Genomic DNA, 15649 nt, shown 5'->3' with positions numbered 1-15649 from the left:
TGTCTTCACATGGCAGAGGGGCTGTTTTGAAAGGCACTGACCCCCATTCATGAAGGCTCCACTCTTATGACTTAAGTACCTTCCAAAGACCCCACCTACTAGTACCGTCATCTTTCAGGGTTAGGATCTCAACACATGAGTTTTGAGGTGACACAAATATTTAGATTGCAGCAGTTTCCATACCAGACTGTATGAACAACAGAAGCTCATTTCTCAGTTCTGTAGGCTGGAAGTCTGGGACTAGAGAGCCAGCAAGACCTGCTTCTGTGAGGGCTTCCTTTCTGTCTTGCAGGTGACCACCTTGTCCCTTGTCCTCACATGGCCTTTCCGTGGTGAGTGCATGTGGAAAGAGAGGCAGTATCTCTCTTATAAGGCCACAAAGCCTGTTCAGTTAGGACCTTACCCTCATGACCTCAACTCATGGGGGTAGGGCTTCAACCTAGGAATTGGCGGGGAGTGGGGAAATGACACAGTTCGGTCTATAGCAGAAAGAAAAAAGAATTTTAAATTATTCGATACAACAAAAGAACTGAAAACAAAAGAAGTAAAGAGGTTCTTTATTCATTCGTTGTGTCCATTGGTTCATCCAGCAAACATTTATCCAGTGCCTCAGACATACTGCCTCAGACACACTGTGTGCTTCGTGGTGTTTAGACACTCTGTCCATGTTGGGGTCTCTGCCTCCCTTCCTGTATTTCCCTCGACCTGGAATGGCCTTTCCTCCTTTCATCCTCCAAAGCCCAGCTGAGATGCCACCCCCTGTGTCATCATCCTGCCACTGCTCCTCTCCCCCACGTCATCAGGGTGTTCTGTCTGCCCTTCCCTCCAGCACTTTATTTCTGTGTCTGATGTGACACTTACCACAGTTTACATGGATAGGCTCGTAGGTCGATTCCTCCTTTCCCCACCGGTGTCTGAGCACCATAGGGATGACAGAGAAAAGCGTTTAAGAGCAGGGACTTTGGAGTCTTCCCCTTGCCAGCCATGTGACCTTGAGCCTCAGTTTCCTCATTGGCAAAATAGAAATAATGCTACCTACTCAGTGTGTCGGTGGTGAGGATTGAATAATATGTATGTGAAACGCTTTGCATAGTGCCTGGCATATGGTAAACATTCAGTAATGATTGTTTCTTTGTACTCTCAGGGTCTAGTGCCTCACAAGTCCCATTCCTTTTTTTTTTTGAACCAAATTGAATAATGTAAATAGAAAGGTTCTAATTTCTCAAGAGTGTATTGGTTGATGCATCTTGTACCATTTTATTAAATTAAATTAAAATTACTTTAAAATTAAATTTATTTTTTATTCTTTTATAGTTTTCACTTAATTTATCCTTATTGTTGAAAGTATTACAGATGTTCCCTTTCCCCCCCTCCACCCCCTTCTGCCCTCCCCAGGGCTTTACTGCACTATTATCTGTGTCCATGGGTTATGCATATATTCATATAAAATTAAAATTAGTTTAAATTTTAATTTTTAAATGAAAACATAATTTCTTAATCTGATGGAATGAAAGAAGCCCCTCTTTTCTCATATAACTACCCTTTTTAGGGATTTTAGAATTTTTTTTGAGAATTGGGTTTATACTGATTCCTATTATAGATGACTTTTTAGATATTTTAGATTATTTTTGGAGGTGTTCTGTTGAATTCTTAGAGTCAGTTGGTAGTGAGGTGGTCAGAGAAAAGGGATCTGAGATAGCAGGCAGTCTTATATACATCTAGTGTCCCCGAGTCCAGAAACGGAGCGACTTTCTCCTGGCTTATTTAGTCCAAAGCAAGGGTGACAGAAATGAAGTCTGGAAAGAGTCCAGGCACTAGACTCGAGTCTTAGCTTTTACCATTTGCTAGTCACGTGATGTTGGCTAGGTTACTAGTCTCTCTGAACCTCAGTGTCCTCCTTCATCCAGTGGGCACAACAGTAGCTACTTTGTAGGTGGTGGGGACGATGGCACATTCTCCCTGCAGTGCAGGCACAGCACCTGCCACAGGAGGTGCTTAGCAGAGGGGACTGCTCTGCAGGGATGGGCAGCTGGGTTTTCTCTGCAGCTATTGACAGTGTCAGCCGTGTGCTGTGTGGGTGAAAGAGGTGAGTCAGGAAAGGGGTTAAAGGAATGGTGGAAACTGTGTGGCATAGGGAATAGAGGTGTCCGGAGCTTGGGAGCTATGCAGGAAAAAGGTGGAATTAGATGAAATGAGCAGTATGAAAGGAGAATAGAAATAGGTAAGGAAACTTCTTTTCCTTCTCCAAATTGATGAACCACTTTGGAACTTTCTGAAAGATTTTAAACCCACAAAAATGTAGAGCGTGATAAATATTTAATTTTACATTTGGTTGAATGATATAAAAATAGTCTTAAAATACTTTTGTTTGGAGATTTTTAATTTTATCTTTGTCTTTTTCTCTCTCTTAACATTTTCTTTTTCTTTTCTCAAAGGTGGCAGAAAGGGCGCTCTATTATTGGAATAATGAATACATCATGAGTTTGATAGAAGAAAACTCTAATGTCATCCTTCCCATCATGTTTTCCAGTCTGTATAGGATTTCAAAAGAACATTGGAATCCGTAGGTTTTCCGTTCCCTCCCTCCCTCTCCCCACCCCTCCCTGCCTCCCCTTCCTTCCTTCCTTCCTTCCTTCCTTCCTTCCTTCCTTCCTTCCTTCCTTCCTTCCTTCCTTCCTTCCTTCTTCCCTTCCTTCCTTCCCTTTCTTTCTCTTTCCCTCCCTTGCTCTCTTCCTTTGGTCTTCTCTCCCTCCCTCCCTTTTTCTCTTTTGCTTAATAAAATGTCATGAGTGCTTGCTATGTGCCAGATGCTGTGCTTGTTGCTAAAGAGGAATATGTGAAAAGATAAAGTCCCTACCTTTAACAACTTCACTGACTGGTTGGCAAGGCCCACAAGTAAACAGATACTTTTATGAAGCAGTATTATAAGTGTGTTCTGTTAACATAGTTCACTTGAGGGCTTCTGGCCCGTCTATGAATGGAACAGATATGGGGATGCTCTGGAGGGAGAGGAAGGGTTTGAGGACATCGGTGGAGTGGTGAGGCGCCAATTGAATCTTAAAGGAATTTGGCAGGTGAATGGGATGGGGAAGCCCTTTCAGAGTGTGGGTCCATCTGTCATATAAAAAGGAATAAAAATGTAAAAAGTCCGAGACCTGAGAGTTTGGGAAGGTTGAAGCACAGGAGGTTGGGGAGGTTGCTGGAAGACGAGGTTAGAAAGGGGAGTGGGGCCCACATGAGCCTTCACCACGTGAATGATAAGGAAACACTAAAGAGTTGTAAAGTGATGTGATCTGAATTGATTGGCATTTTAGCAAGATCCATTTTTAAAAAAAACAACTTATTATATATGTTCTGAGGGAAGAAAAGTTTACAGTCTTCAAAGAGAACTTTAACCTCTAGGCCTGTGAAAGTTAGAGCATTCTGTATTTGAATGGCGTTACATATTTCTCTGGGGAATAGAAAGAAAAGTTAAGGTGGCATTAAAAATCAGCAGGTAGAATTCAGTATATTAGTAATTAGTTTGGCTTTAAAAGTTTTGCATACAACTGTAAAATAATAATACATTTTTCAAATTCACGAAATTTTATTAACAAAACTGGTAAAAATAAGGAGCTGGTAAACAATGAAGTCTCCTTATGCAGATAGTCTCTTGAGAATCTAGCCTAGAGAGTGGTTTCAGCAAGAGTGTGTAACTGCTCAGGATACTGTTTTGGGCCCTTCTCCATCACTGCCCGGAGCATTTGGGGAGGTCATTCGTTTCAGCAGAAGGGAGTATACATTTTCCTTTTACTAATGGGCACAGGGAAGAAGCAACACAGCTTCTTATAAACGTTTTGGAAACATCAAGCCCATGGTTTACTTAACACCTGGCCTAACTTTTGCCAGTGCCCTTTTCAGAGGTATTGGAGCATATTGCAAAAGGGAAGCACTGTTGTATAGTTTTGCAAAGGGCAGTGCTATTTAGATCTGGTCTGAAGCTGTCAGGCCCATCAAGGGACAGTCTTCGTGTTGCCCAAGAGCTTATTCTTCCTTGCTGAGTATGGACCACCGTTTTGGCTGTTTAGCCGTATGCTGTTCCACAGCTCATCGCAGCCATCACCAGCTTGCCTGCTACCTTACCGGCAATATATTGGATCAGCAAAGGGATCAAGTTGGTCTGAGTGGACCGATGCAAATCACAAATAGAAACTAACTCATATTAAACTGCCCAACTTATAGGAGTTTAATATCGTATCTATGGATATGAATGATATAAATTACATATTTCTAGCTTTTGATTTTGATGAATTCTGTATGATAATATACATGCTAATGATAAAAATAAAATTCTATGCAAATTTAGGCCTCTAAGGTTAGTGCTACCACAGGTGCTCCTTTTTAAGGTGGAGTTGCTTTATTTTTATGCTTGCTTTTTTTATTAAATGAAGTTAACAGTTGCCCACAGGCAAGTCTATTCTGGTTACCAATAATTAGAAGGGCAGAATTAGATTTTTCTTTTTTTAATCCTGCCAACCCCTCAGGAAGGTGTCTTGCCTTGAACAGTAAAGACAGTAACTCTTGATTTGGAAATGAACTGTATGTCATTTCTAGTTGTTCCAACTAAAAGGGATGGAGATAGTGTGCAATATGTGGAGCTCATTCAAGGTTTGTGCTTTCTCTCTTTCTCCATCCCATTATGTACAACTAACTAATAAGTCCCTCTTCTCTGCTTCCCAGGGCCATTGTGGCGTTAGTCTACAACGTGTTGAAGGCGTTTATGGAAATGAACAGCACCATGTTTGACGAGCTGACAGCCACATACAAGTCAGATCGCCAGCGGTAACTTTTTAAAGCTTTTTTGTCAGCTGTGCCCAAAGCTATTGAGTTCGTTCCTTGCTCTTTGCTGATGTGGCTTAATTGCACTGAAATCCTAAGCCATACAATTTTAGTTATTTAACTCTTCATTTCTGCATGCTCATTATTTGTGTCTTTTTTAGTGGAGCCCCTGGGCAGCAAAGTGTTGTTTTGAAAAAGGCTGCTTTCCTCCTTCCCTTCTGTAGTGTTTCTCTTCTACCTCAGGGTTAAGAGCTTGGCACAGAGCTGGCATTCAGGTCTGCATAAGGGAACCATCAGGTAGTTTGCCAGCTGGATCTGCTCCTGTCCTGAACTTACTTGAACGACAATTGGGCTGATCTTGTACTTCACTCCAGCAGCAGGAGGGACGAGGCACCATTTTGTTTAGTTCTTTGGCTCAGAATTTATTTTCTATTCTACAGAGAGGAAGGGAGAGAGATAGAGAGTTAAAAACATCGATGAGAGAGAAACATCAATCAGCTGCCTCCTGCACATCTCCTACTGAGGATGTGCCCGCAACCAAGGTACATGCCCTTGACCGGAATCGAGCCTGGGACCTTTCAGTCCGCAGGCCGACGCTCTATCCACTGAGCCAAACCGGTTTCAGTATTTTCTATTCTAGACCCCCAACAAATTCATTACAGTGAAAAGGATAGGGAGGTGAAGAGTCTGGTGTTTTATAAATACTGAAATGCTTAAGACCAAAAGGGGGCAAAGAAGAGGCGAACTCTTTATAATAAATGCTATGGCTGAATAAAGCCTTTCTTAATTTCATTTATGTGATTCTTCAGTTTTGTTATTTCTTGTTCAATATGTCCAACTTTCCAAAAGATGATGTCTTAGTCCATTCGGGCTGCAATAACAAAATACCACATATGGGTGTTTTATGGGCAGCTTGTAAACAACAGGAATTAATTGCTCACAGTCCTGGAGGCTGGAAGTCCGAAAGCATCGCGCCAGCATGGCTGGATGAGGGCCCTGTTTCTGGTTCATAGCTGGCACCTCCTCATTGTGTCCTCACTTGGAGGAAGGGGGGGAGGTGTCAAGGGATTTCTGTGGTATCACTCACAAGAGCAGTAATCCCATTATGAGGGGACCATCCTCTTGACCTGATCACCTCCCAAAGGGGCCCCACCTACTAATATCATTATCTTTGGGGATTAGGATTTCAGCATATGAATTGGGGCTGGGGGCACAAATGTTCAGACCATGGCATCAATGTACTTGGAGACATTGAGGAAAGTCTAGAGAGTTTGTTAGTAGTGGGACCTTTGTTTTTTTGGCTCTGATCATACAGAAGCAAGTGCCACTTTATATATTATAAAACTGTGAACCTAGAGGATCCCAGAGGTGTGTGTGTGTGTGTGTGTGTGAGTGTTCAGACCCAGGACCTTGTGGAATCTCCTGAGCAAAGCTCTCTGTGGTTCCCTTGCTTCTTTGCTTTGCCTGATTTTGAATGTGTTACTTGCATTTATTGATAAAGAGAGCAATGAGGGGAAAGGTTTGATGGCAGGAGACAAAGGACCATTACACTCTTTTAAAAACAATTATACTATGATATATTGAAAAGCAACTTAATTATGGAATATGGCAAGTGTTTAATTGTAGACAGAAGAGGTTGAGATTTTTAATAAAATATTGGAATAAATATTAAGTATGGGATATGTTGGGTCATACTTGCAATTTAAAGAACTTTTATTATATTTACAGTTTTTGCAAATCACTGAATTTATAATAACTTTTCTTGTCCCCAACTTAAAATGCCCATGGTTAATTCTTATCTTTTTTAAAAGTTTGTCTAATTTAAATAATTATTTAAATAAAGGAAGTAAAGTACACATTCATGCTGTGATATACCACTAAAAGGTATATTGTACATAATATTCCTTTTTAAGCAACTAATAGCTTATTATCCCAGTTGAATAAGGATTAAATCTGTAGAATCCAATTAACAGTATTAAAGACTTCATTTCTAAAACTAGAGGCCCAGTGCATGGATTCGTGCAACCAGTAGGGTCCCTTGGCCTGGCCTGCGAGGATCCGGCCAAAACCGGCTCTCTGACATCCCCCGAGGGGTCCCGGATTGCCAGAGGGCACAGGCCAGGGTGAGGGAACCCACCGGTGCACAAATCCGTGCACCAAGCCTCTAGTATGCATATAAGATCTTTGGTTAATCTCTTCCCACCCTCCCCCCTTCCCTTTGAGATTCATCAGTCTGTTCCATGTTTCCATGCCTGTGTATTGAGTGTCTGCCCCTTGGTGGTCAGTGTACATCATAGCAAACGGTTGAACGGTCGGTCACTTAGGGTTTTATATGTATAGATATTGAAATTGATTGAAGTAAATTCATATTTATTGAACTTCAGTAATAAACTGTTTACTGATCATTTATTATTTAAACTAGACAAACTCTTTAAAAAGATAAGAATTAACCAAGGGTATCAGAAATAGACACTGTGAAGTTGATTCTGATAATCTGATATATTAAAGTGACTTATAGCAAATGGGCTTTCTTATTGAGAGAAGGATTAATTTTAAGCAAGGGTAATATTTTGTTCAAAGAACAGTAGAAAGTTAAACAGAATAGATGGAAACATTGGTTTCTCCATAGATATAGAATAGGAAAAGAGAATAAAGAGATTTATTTGGTACTTTCAGAGAACTGAATGAAGGATTTCACTTCTGGATGGCAAGACACCAGTAATTGTTTCAGTTCAGATAAAATTGTAAGGATTGCAAGTCTGAAATCGTGTGTGAAATAAGTAACACTGTTAGATACACATGCCAACATTAGTGCTACGTAAAATTGAAATTGGGAGAGAATTTGACAGTATCCTAGCTTGACAACATGGTTAAGTTTTAAACTCACTCCTATAGGTAGAGAGAAAAGTGGGAACGAATGGGGGTGACACTGACTATATCAGCAATATTTAGAACTTTTGAAGATAAAGTTGTCTGAAAAGATTTATGATAGATCAGCACAAAGTTCCCCTGAAAGAAAAGCCCCACAGGACAGATGGCACTGAATGCCATAAAGCTTTGATCAAAGAAACTCTTCAGGAATAAGATGATGAGTATTTTTATGATGTCGGTTCTTAATTTAAACTGAATTAGGGCAGTATGAACCTTACGTACGTTTAAACTGTTTTTTTAGTTGAATAAAGATCCTAAGGCCTTGCCTACCAATTTCTTCTCCCTCTTCCTCCAAATTAAAGGTCATATTCTTTGAAACCAGCAGGATCTACAGAATTGATTTAAATGTACTCAAATCCATATTCCCTGATAACATTTATTTAGACTTAATATTATTCTTAAACTGTACTGAGAAACCAAAAGAGATAATTTACCAAACAGCTTACTTTTACAGTTAAGAATCTGGAATTCATAATGATCGAAGAATTATCTAATCTTGTCATGTAAATATAAATTTTCAGGGTCAAAATTACCCTACAGGTAATTGTTTGAAAATTATGTCCACTGAAATTACCCTACAGGTAGTTGTTTGAAAATTATGCCCACTGAAATTTATATTGTGCAGATTATGTTTGAGATAGCTGAAATTAATTATAGTAAACAAAAGCTTAAAATAACAAAATATTAATTATGAAATGATAATATTAATGACCATATTACATAATGAAATGTTTCCTTAAGACTAGTAGGATGAGAATATAAAATTACTTAAGTATTTCTAGAGTGGTTTTTTTTTTTGTGGGCAATGAAAATTAATTTCTATTGCTATAGTTATCAACATAACTTTAAAAAATTGGGGATGATATAAAAATATGAGGCATTAGAATTATATACAAATTTCACTTAACCTATGTGGATTTCCCTGAGTAAATATTGTACTGTAACTGCCATTAAATTCTTGCTAGGTAAAGTAACACATGGCCCTTTTTCAGGAATTATCTGAATTTATGGATACACAGATGTCATTTGGGTGTGCTGTTTACTGGCTCATCACAACATGGGAAAGCTAGGGACAGAAATGAATTAATTATTTTAATATATGTGAATTTATTAATTTACATTATATTCATATATTCCTGGATTATGCACTTCTGACTTGGTTGATGTTAAAATCAGCACTATTTCTTTTATAAAAATATGGTAATCTAAACATGTCCTTGGCAAAATAAAATTTATTAACCCTATTTTAGACATCCAGAGTTTTAGTAAATTTTACCAATTTTCCCCCAAATATGGAAGTCACTAGTTAAATTGATATTGAACTAAATTTGAAGCTTTGGAACATTAAAGTTTTAATATATAGTAATATCAACACAATTCTGTCCAGATCATTAAAACTGCAATCACAGAAGAAATAATATATAATTTGGTTGTATTTGTAAGTATTAAATATGTTAATTTAGATTTTGTGATTTATTAACACTTACAAGATACTGCTAAAGAGTTTAAATAGACATAGTGTAGGAAAAACATATTCATAAAGAGGAAGTATATTTTCTTGACCTCCTGCATTCTCTGCATCAGCGTCATTTCTAGCATCTCTTTTGAGAAACTGTTTGGAGACAAAGAGAAAATTAGATTGTAAGTAGATCCCAAGTGAAAGTCACTAATGTGCCCTTGGTTTTAGGATAACAGATACATATAAATGATCCTCATTTTTGTTTCTCAGTAATTTTGAAGTTAATATTCTGTATTAAGTTTAAAGGAATATTAATGTAAAATCAATCCTAGCTGGTTATGCTCAGTGGTTAGAGCATTGGCCCAAGGACTGAAGGGTTGCAGGTTCTATGCTGGTTGGGGCACATGTAGGGGGCAACCAATTGATGTGTCTTTCTCACATCGATGTTTCTCTTTGTCTCTCCCCCTCCCATCCACTCTCTAAAAATCAATGGGAAAAATATCCCTGGGTGAGGATTAACAACAATAAAAAGTTGTCATCTTCTATTCTGTTCATTAATACTACTTTGTGTCTAAATAAGTGTCAGATAAAAGAGCAAGAGAGAGAAAAACCAAAAAGAAGAAATACCCATAAGCTTAATGCCAAGCTTTTCAAAGACCTTTTAAAACATACATGGGAAAAAGAATGTTCAAGGGGCAGTTATTGATGAATAACTTCTTTAAACCTCCCCAGGTATTTACTTTATATTTTGTTTCTTCCCCAGTGAGAAAAAGAAAGAAAAGGAGCGTGAGGAATTGTGGAAAAAACTGGAGGATCTGGAGTTGAAGAGAGGTCTTAGACGTGATGGGATAATTCCAACTTAACAAAAACAATGGCAGCAACATTACTAACCTGTGGAGTCACACATTTATGTAGTAGAAGATGGAGCAACAGTTTTCTGTATTGTGCAACTTTACAGTAGATTTCACATTTGTTTCATTATTACAACAGCACTGTATATACCTGTCTCTAAGTAAAGGAAAAAAAAATAAGGACTTCAATCCAAAGTTTGGACAGTGGATGGACTTCTCAGAACTTTGCAAACATAATCATTGTTCTTAACCCTTTAAAAAAAAAAAAAAAAAGAGCAGTTTTCAGAGACCTGTTAATGAAACTGCTGTTAAAATTCCATTGTCGGGAGTTCCTTATTTATCATTAGCAGAGAGTATGAAACAATTCTCAAATGTGAACAATCTTAAATTTAGCTTGTCTTTCTGCTGAGCTGTTAAATGTATTTATAGGAAAGGAAGAAAAAAAAAAAAAGACTGTCATTTCCATATAGGTTTGTATAACACCCTCTTCTGGATAACTTGACTGTAATTTGACATCTTTTCCTTTTGCACATCTTCTTGAGTTGAATGTCCACATGAAATGGGGCCGTGAGTTATAAAGGTCCCAGATGAGAGTTTTGCTTACTGGAGTGAACATCTTTCCAGTAGCCAGGTAGTCCTGGTACTCCTTTAGGTTTAAAATTTGGAGTAAAAGAGAAGAGGTGATAAACATAGTAGGGAAGGGAATTTTGGATTCGTGCAGGAGTTTAAGGTGAATCCAAATCAATGTCTTGAATCCTTTGCAAACAGGCACTGGGACATCATAGGCTTCAGTACCTGAGCAGTATTAATTGCGTACATCATTGAACACACATACCAGAGATGTTTTAGACATGTCAGAAAACATCCTTTGGACCATTTTGAAATCAGAAAGACAGACACTAAATAGTACAACCATGAAATTGATCGCCAGGATTGCGGATCTAATTGGGAATAGAGTTGAGCAAACAGCTTGGACTGTTTGGAGTTGTTGCCTTACTTTTTAATATGTATTTATAAAGTATTCCAGCAAAAGAGGATGTAGCCTCTGGGGAAAAACAAACATGTTACCGTGTTTTTTGTAGATTCTCCTATATCTCATCACAGCGCCAGCCCTGTTTTTAGCCAGAAAGGATTCAGGATAAACATTATTATGCATTCTGAATTGGATGCGTATTCCTAACTACTGTATTTGTTACCAAAAGTGGTTCTACAAATGCTACTGAAAAAAATCTGGAAATTCCTAATGTCCTGAGTATTAATAATAAAGTTTAAAAATGCTTTTATATCAAAGGTGCATTGTGACCAAATTGTTTAAGAAAAAACAAAAACAAACAAAACAAAATCTAGGGCTGTATTATAGCTATATTTTATTGGCTCTCTGCTTTGTATTTAAAAGAGGACTCTTAACATCTTGGGGAGATAAAAATACTGATAAAACTGTGTACAGTATGTACTTAACCTATTGTGGTTGCGTTATTATGTACTGAAAGATATGTGTTTGGGGCTTATTTCCAGGATGCATTTGCTTGTTATGGACATAGCAGCAGTGAGTTGATAATCCTAAACCATCACTTCAGCAGTCTTCATGGCATAGAGCTGATTCTGTTCATGTGTTGAATTGTCATAGCAGCAAACATGAACATATGAACTGTTGTTGCTCTTAGTAGAAATATAATATCAATATGGGCTTGTATACTTTCTTCCTTCCATTTAAATATAAAGTAGAATATGCAGTTATATTGTTTCCAAGAAAAAAAGGGAAAAAAAGGCAGCTGACCTTTCTCCCCTATTAGGTGTTTCCGGATTATCAGGTCACAGTGTGTGTGTAAAAGTCAGCTAATTATGAATACTGTCATCTCAGCAACTTTGTAAAACAAACAAAACTTGGCATTGAGAATTCTGAGACAGAACCAGCAGTAAAATAGTCATATGCAACACCAAACATAACACGGTTTAATGGAATTCATAGGTTTTTCTTTTTAAAAAAGAACATTCATGGGGATTCAATGTACATTTGGCAGAGACTGCCAAAGATGAAACAACTTCCTTTCAAAGTGCTGGAGCAAAGGTGCAAGTTCAACAACTAAAGATAAAAAATAAATTTATAACAAATCCTCTCCGATTTTAGCTTGTTAGTTTTGACTCTGCATTACATTTAGTTTTGACAGTCTAAATGTTTGTTTGCCATTAATTCATCTTTTTTAGATAAGGGACATTAAAATCCCAGGTTTATGAAATATCTCTGCCCATTAGAATGAAATGCAGTCATTTGAAATGAGAAAGATGAGGCTCCTATTTTGCACCTTACCCTGTCTTCAGAGTTAAGGTGAGAACTACACAGATATCCTTGATGTCAATTTATGTGTTGATTATTCCAAACTGAGGAGAATAAAGCCAGATTTTAGACATACTCAAAGAAGCAATTATAGATACATGTCTAAAATTCATAGGGCAACTTCTGAGAAGAAACACTGTCTTTTCTTTTTAATTGAAAGTGACAATGTGACACTTGTCATGTTGTGTCCGGTGACACAGAGTAACTAGGTTGTCTGACTGTTGCACCATGTGACATATTTAAGGACATACTTGCTGCATTTGCAGCAGCCCTCTCTGTCCTTTCCCGCATTTCTCCTGTTGCTGCGACTTGAGCTCATTGTGACAAATGCATCTTTTTGTTATATTTTGTTTGCTTCATAATTTCCAGAACTATATATAAATCTATTTTTAAAATAGCAAATATTGTAGTTAGTGAGTGATGATCACTCCAAACTTATCCCTACCATATTGGTTTCAGGGGTAGGATTAAGAGTGTCTTTGGAAGAAAAAACAAACAAAAACCCTGTGGTTTAGAGTGATGCTGAGGCCTTAGGCTGTGGGCCTAGAAAACCCATGTGAGTGAACTGACCCCTCTCATCCTTTGAATCGAGCATGCATTCCTTTTCTCATTGTGCAAGTGGCCCCATTGTTTTCCTTCAGTGTTGAGTTTTTGTCCTTTTAAATTTTATTCTATTTTGCTCTTCCTAACATCTGACTGTTTTTTTTTTTATAAAATAAAATAAAAAATAAAAAAGTGAGAAATAAATAATACCCTTGATGCCGCTGGATACTCACAAGCAGGGTTATGCTCCTTCATCTTGGGCTCGTTTGCCTAAAGGGAAGGGTTTAAATTATTTTGTACCTCCTCCTATGCGTGGGACAGTCCAGGGTGCAGAGCCAGGAACTGCTTGTAATTGCACCTGCTATACTTAAACGTATAGCCCTAGGCTCAATCACACTATGGGGAAAAAAGTATATTTAGAGCTTTAAAAGCTTTTTTATTTTTTTGTGGGGATGGGGAGGGTGGGAAAGGGAAAATGTATGGATGTTATTGGCATTCTTAAGTGTTCAGAGTTATGCTCCTCCCCCGCCCTCCCCCCCCCCCCCACACACACACACACTTTAATCAGATGCACCGACCTGGCCCAGGAAATGAAAAGATTCTCTCTTTTGATGCTATTACCAATGTTATTACAAAGTGACAGTCACCTACAGCAAAAAGGTGGCACCGGACATGATCGGTGATGTTTAATTTGCACATCAATATTTTTATTTTTATATTCTGGCTCAGCTGCTTTCTCTGAGTGGAGTTAGGAAATGAGCCACAAAGGATTTTTGTAGTAGGTATATTGGCAATGCATTTTATATTTCTCAGTATTTAATTTTGAAAATCAAAAAGGATTGTGCATCTTGAGAGAAAGTTGAGCAAGTTTTGAACCAGTGGAATGTTCACTTGTGCTGCTGCTTGTGCACGACAGCAGCAGTAGTATCTCTTGGAAATAAACATCCCATATTACGATGTCTATGAATATAGGTTTCCTTTTCTTCCCTCCTCTTCTTCCTCCCTTCCCCTCCTTATCTCTCTCCTTTTTCTTCCTTCCCTTGTCCTTTTCTTTTTTTTAAAAAAAAGAAATCACTTATTGTAAATAAGTTGTAATCCAAACCTCATGTATCAGTGAGGAACTTTCAAATATAAATATTACCAATACATTTTCTGGTTGTTGTCTGATTTTTGATTAAGGGATATGAGAATGACATGTCCATTGCTTTTGGTTTGAGGATTTCGCTTTAGCTCCGTAAATCTTTTGGTATTTTAGTATTTCATTGTTTTAGCAGGAGAGGGCAGCAAAAGTTCATTTTTCCTGTTAGAAATGCTGTGTGGTTCATGATCGATTTTAAATGTGTGTGTGTGTGTGTGTGTGTGTGTGTGTGTGTGTGCGCGCGCGCGCGCATTTAAACAGCATCTGTTTGTGGATAGAGGTAAAAATGAAACATTTTTGAGATGAAAAGTTGCATATGAAAATTATGAACTGGTTCAACCAGACGGCCAAGACTTCTTGTCCACATCAAAGTTAAAATCCACAAAACAATCTTCCAGCTCGGGCTCAAATGTGCTACTTTTCAAACACAACAAAAGGCAAGTGGAGTCTTAAACACTTGAAACTTAAAATGTCTTTGAAAATGATTTCCTTTCTTCAAAGTGGTAACAGAAGCAAAAATGAAGGTGTTCCCAAAGAGAATGTAACTTCCCCTTTGACGGCCGTGTCAGAGGTTCTGTACTGTGGGTGCCTCCTAATAAAGAAGCGTGAAGAATTCCCAGGCGCCTGGCTGTGTGTGTGTTTTTGACCTCTGGCCTCGTGAACCACATAAATAATAGCTTTGATCAACTTGCCTGTGAAACAGTGGGGCTGGTTGGTTCACACTTTCATCTAGAGAAAATCAGGAGCAGTCCAGTGCCTTGCTGTATAACGAACTACTCCAAAACTTAGTGGCATAACCCCAGTTATTGTTTACCAGTGTACAGTTTAGGCAGGGACATGGTAAGATCATCTAGTCTCTACTCCTTGAGCGTCAACTTGGGTTTAGTGGAGTTGGAGAATTCACTTCCAACACGGCTCACTCTGGCTGCTGGCTTCGGGTTCAGCCATATGCCTTAGTTCATGACATACTAATGGGGGTCCTTCACAGCAAGTCCACTCGTTTCTAAGAAAAATTGCTCTAAGAGCCCAGTCGGTGTGGTTCTGTGGTGGAGCATCGGCCTATGAACCAGGAGGTCATGGTTCCATGACTGGTCAGGGCACATGCCAGGTTGCAGGCTCAATCCCACCTTGTGTGTGGGTGTGGCGTGCAGGTGGCAGTCAATCAATGATTCTCATTATTGATGTTTTTATCCCTTCTCTCTGAAATCAATAATACACACACACACACACACACACACACACACACACACACCCCAGAGGCCCAGTGCATGGAAATTTGTGCACTTGGGTCCCCTCAGCCTGGCCTTTGCCCTCTCTCAGTCCAGGAGTCTTTGGGGGATGTCTGACTGATGGCTTAGGCCCACTCCCCATGGGGAGTGGGCCTAAGCCACAGTCTGGTCTCCCTCTGTGGGAGGTGACCAGCAGGGAGATCGGGGGATGGTGCCCCACTGCCCCCTGATCACTGTCCCCTCCCTCTGCCCGCTGGTGTCTGCCTTGGATGGCCTGGTGCCACCTATTCGCCAGCCCCACCCGCTGCCGACCAGTCGTTCTGCTGTTCAGTCGTTTTGCATATT

The 15649-nt window shown here is 38.9% G+C and overlaps 1 protein-coding gene across 7 annotated transcripts in view; it reads left to right on the top strand.

Annotated features, from left to right (window-relative positions):
* The window catches only part of PPP2R5E (protein phosphatase 2 regulatory subunit B'epsilon), a 179306-nt gene extending 164655 nt beyond the window's left edge, over positions 1 to 14651 (top strand). For 5 of the 7 annotated variants that reach the window (XM_036309384.1, XM_036309412.1, XM_036309404.1 and 2 more), the window contains 3 exons: positions 2436 to 2563; positions 4720 to 4821; positions 9972 to 14085. In XM_036309384.1, coding sequence (XP_036165277.1) covers positions 2436 to 2563; positions 4720 to 4821; positions 9972 to 10071 — 330 coding nt within the window. In that variant the 3' untranslated portion in view covers positions 10072 to 14085. Of the gene's footprint in view, positions 1 to 2435; positions 2564 to 4719; positions 4822 to 9971 lie in introns of all 7 variants that reach the window. The other 2 variants (XM_036309433.1, XM_036309423.1) reach the window with 1 other exon arrangement.
* The last annotated feature ends 998 nt before the right edge of the window (positions 14652 to 15649 follow it).

This window comes from Myotis myotis, unplaced genomic scaffold (assembly GCF_014108235.1).
Source record: "Myotis myotis isolate mMyoMyo1 unplaced genomic scaffold, mMyoMyo1.p scaffold_m19_p_1, whole genome shotgun sequence".
Taxonomy (NCBI): domain Eukaryota; kingdom Metazoa; phylum Chordata; class Mammalia; order Chiroptera; family Vespertilionidae; genus Myotis; species Myotis myotis.
This window is presented reverse-complemented; position numbering and strand designations above follow the sequence as displayed.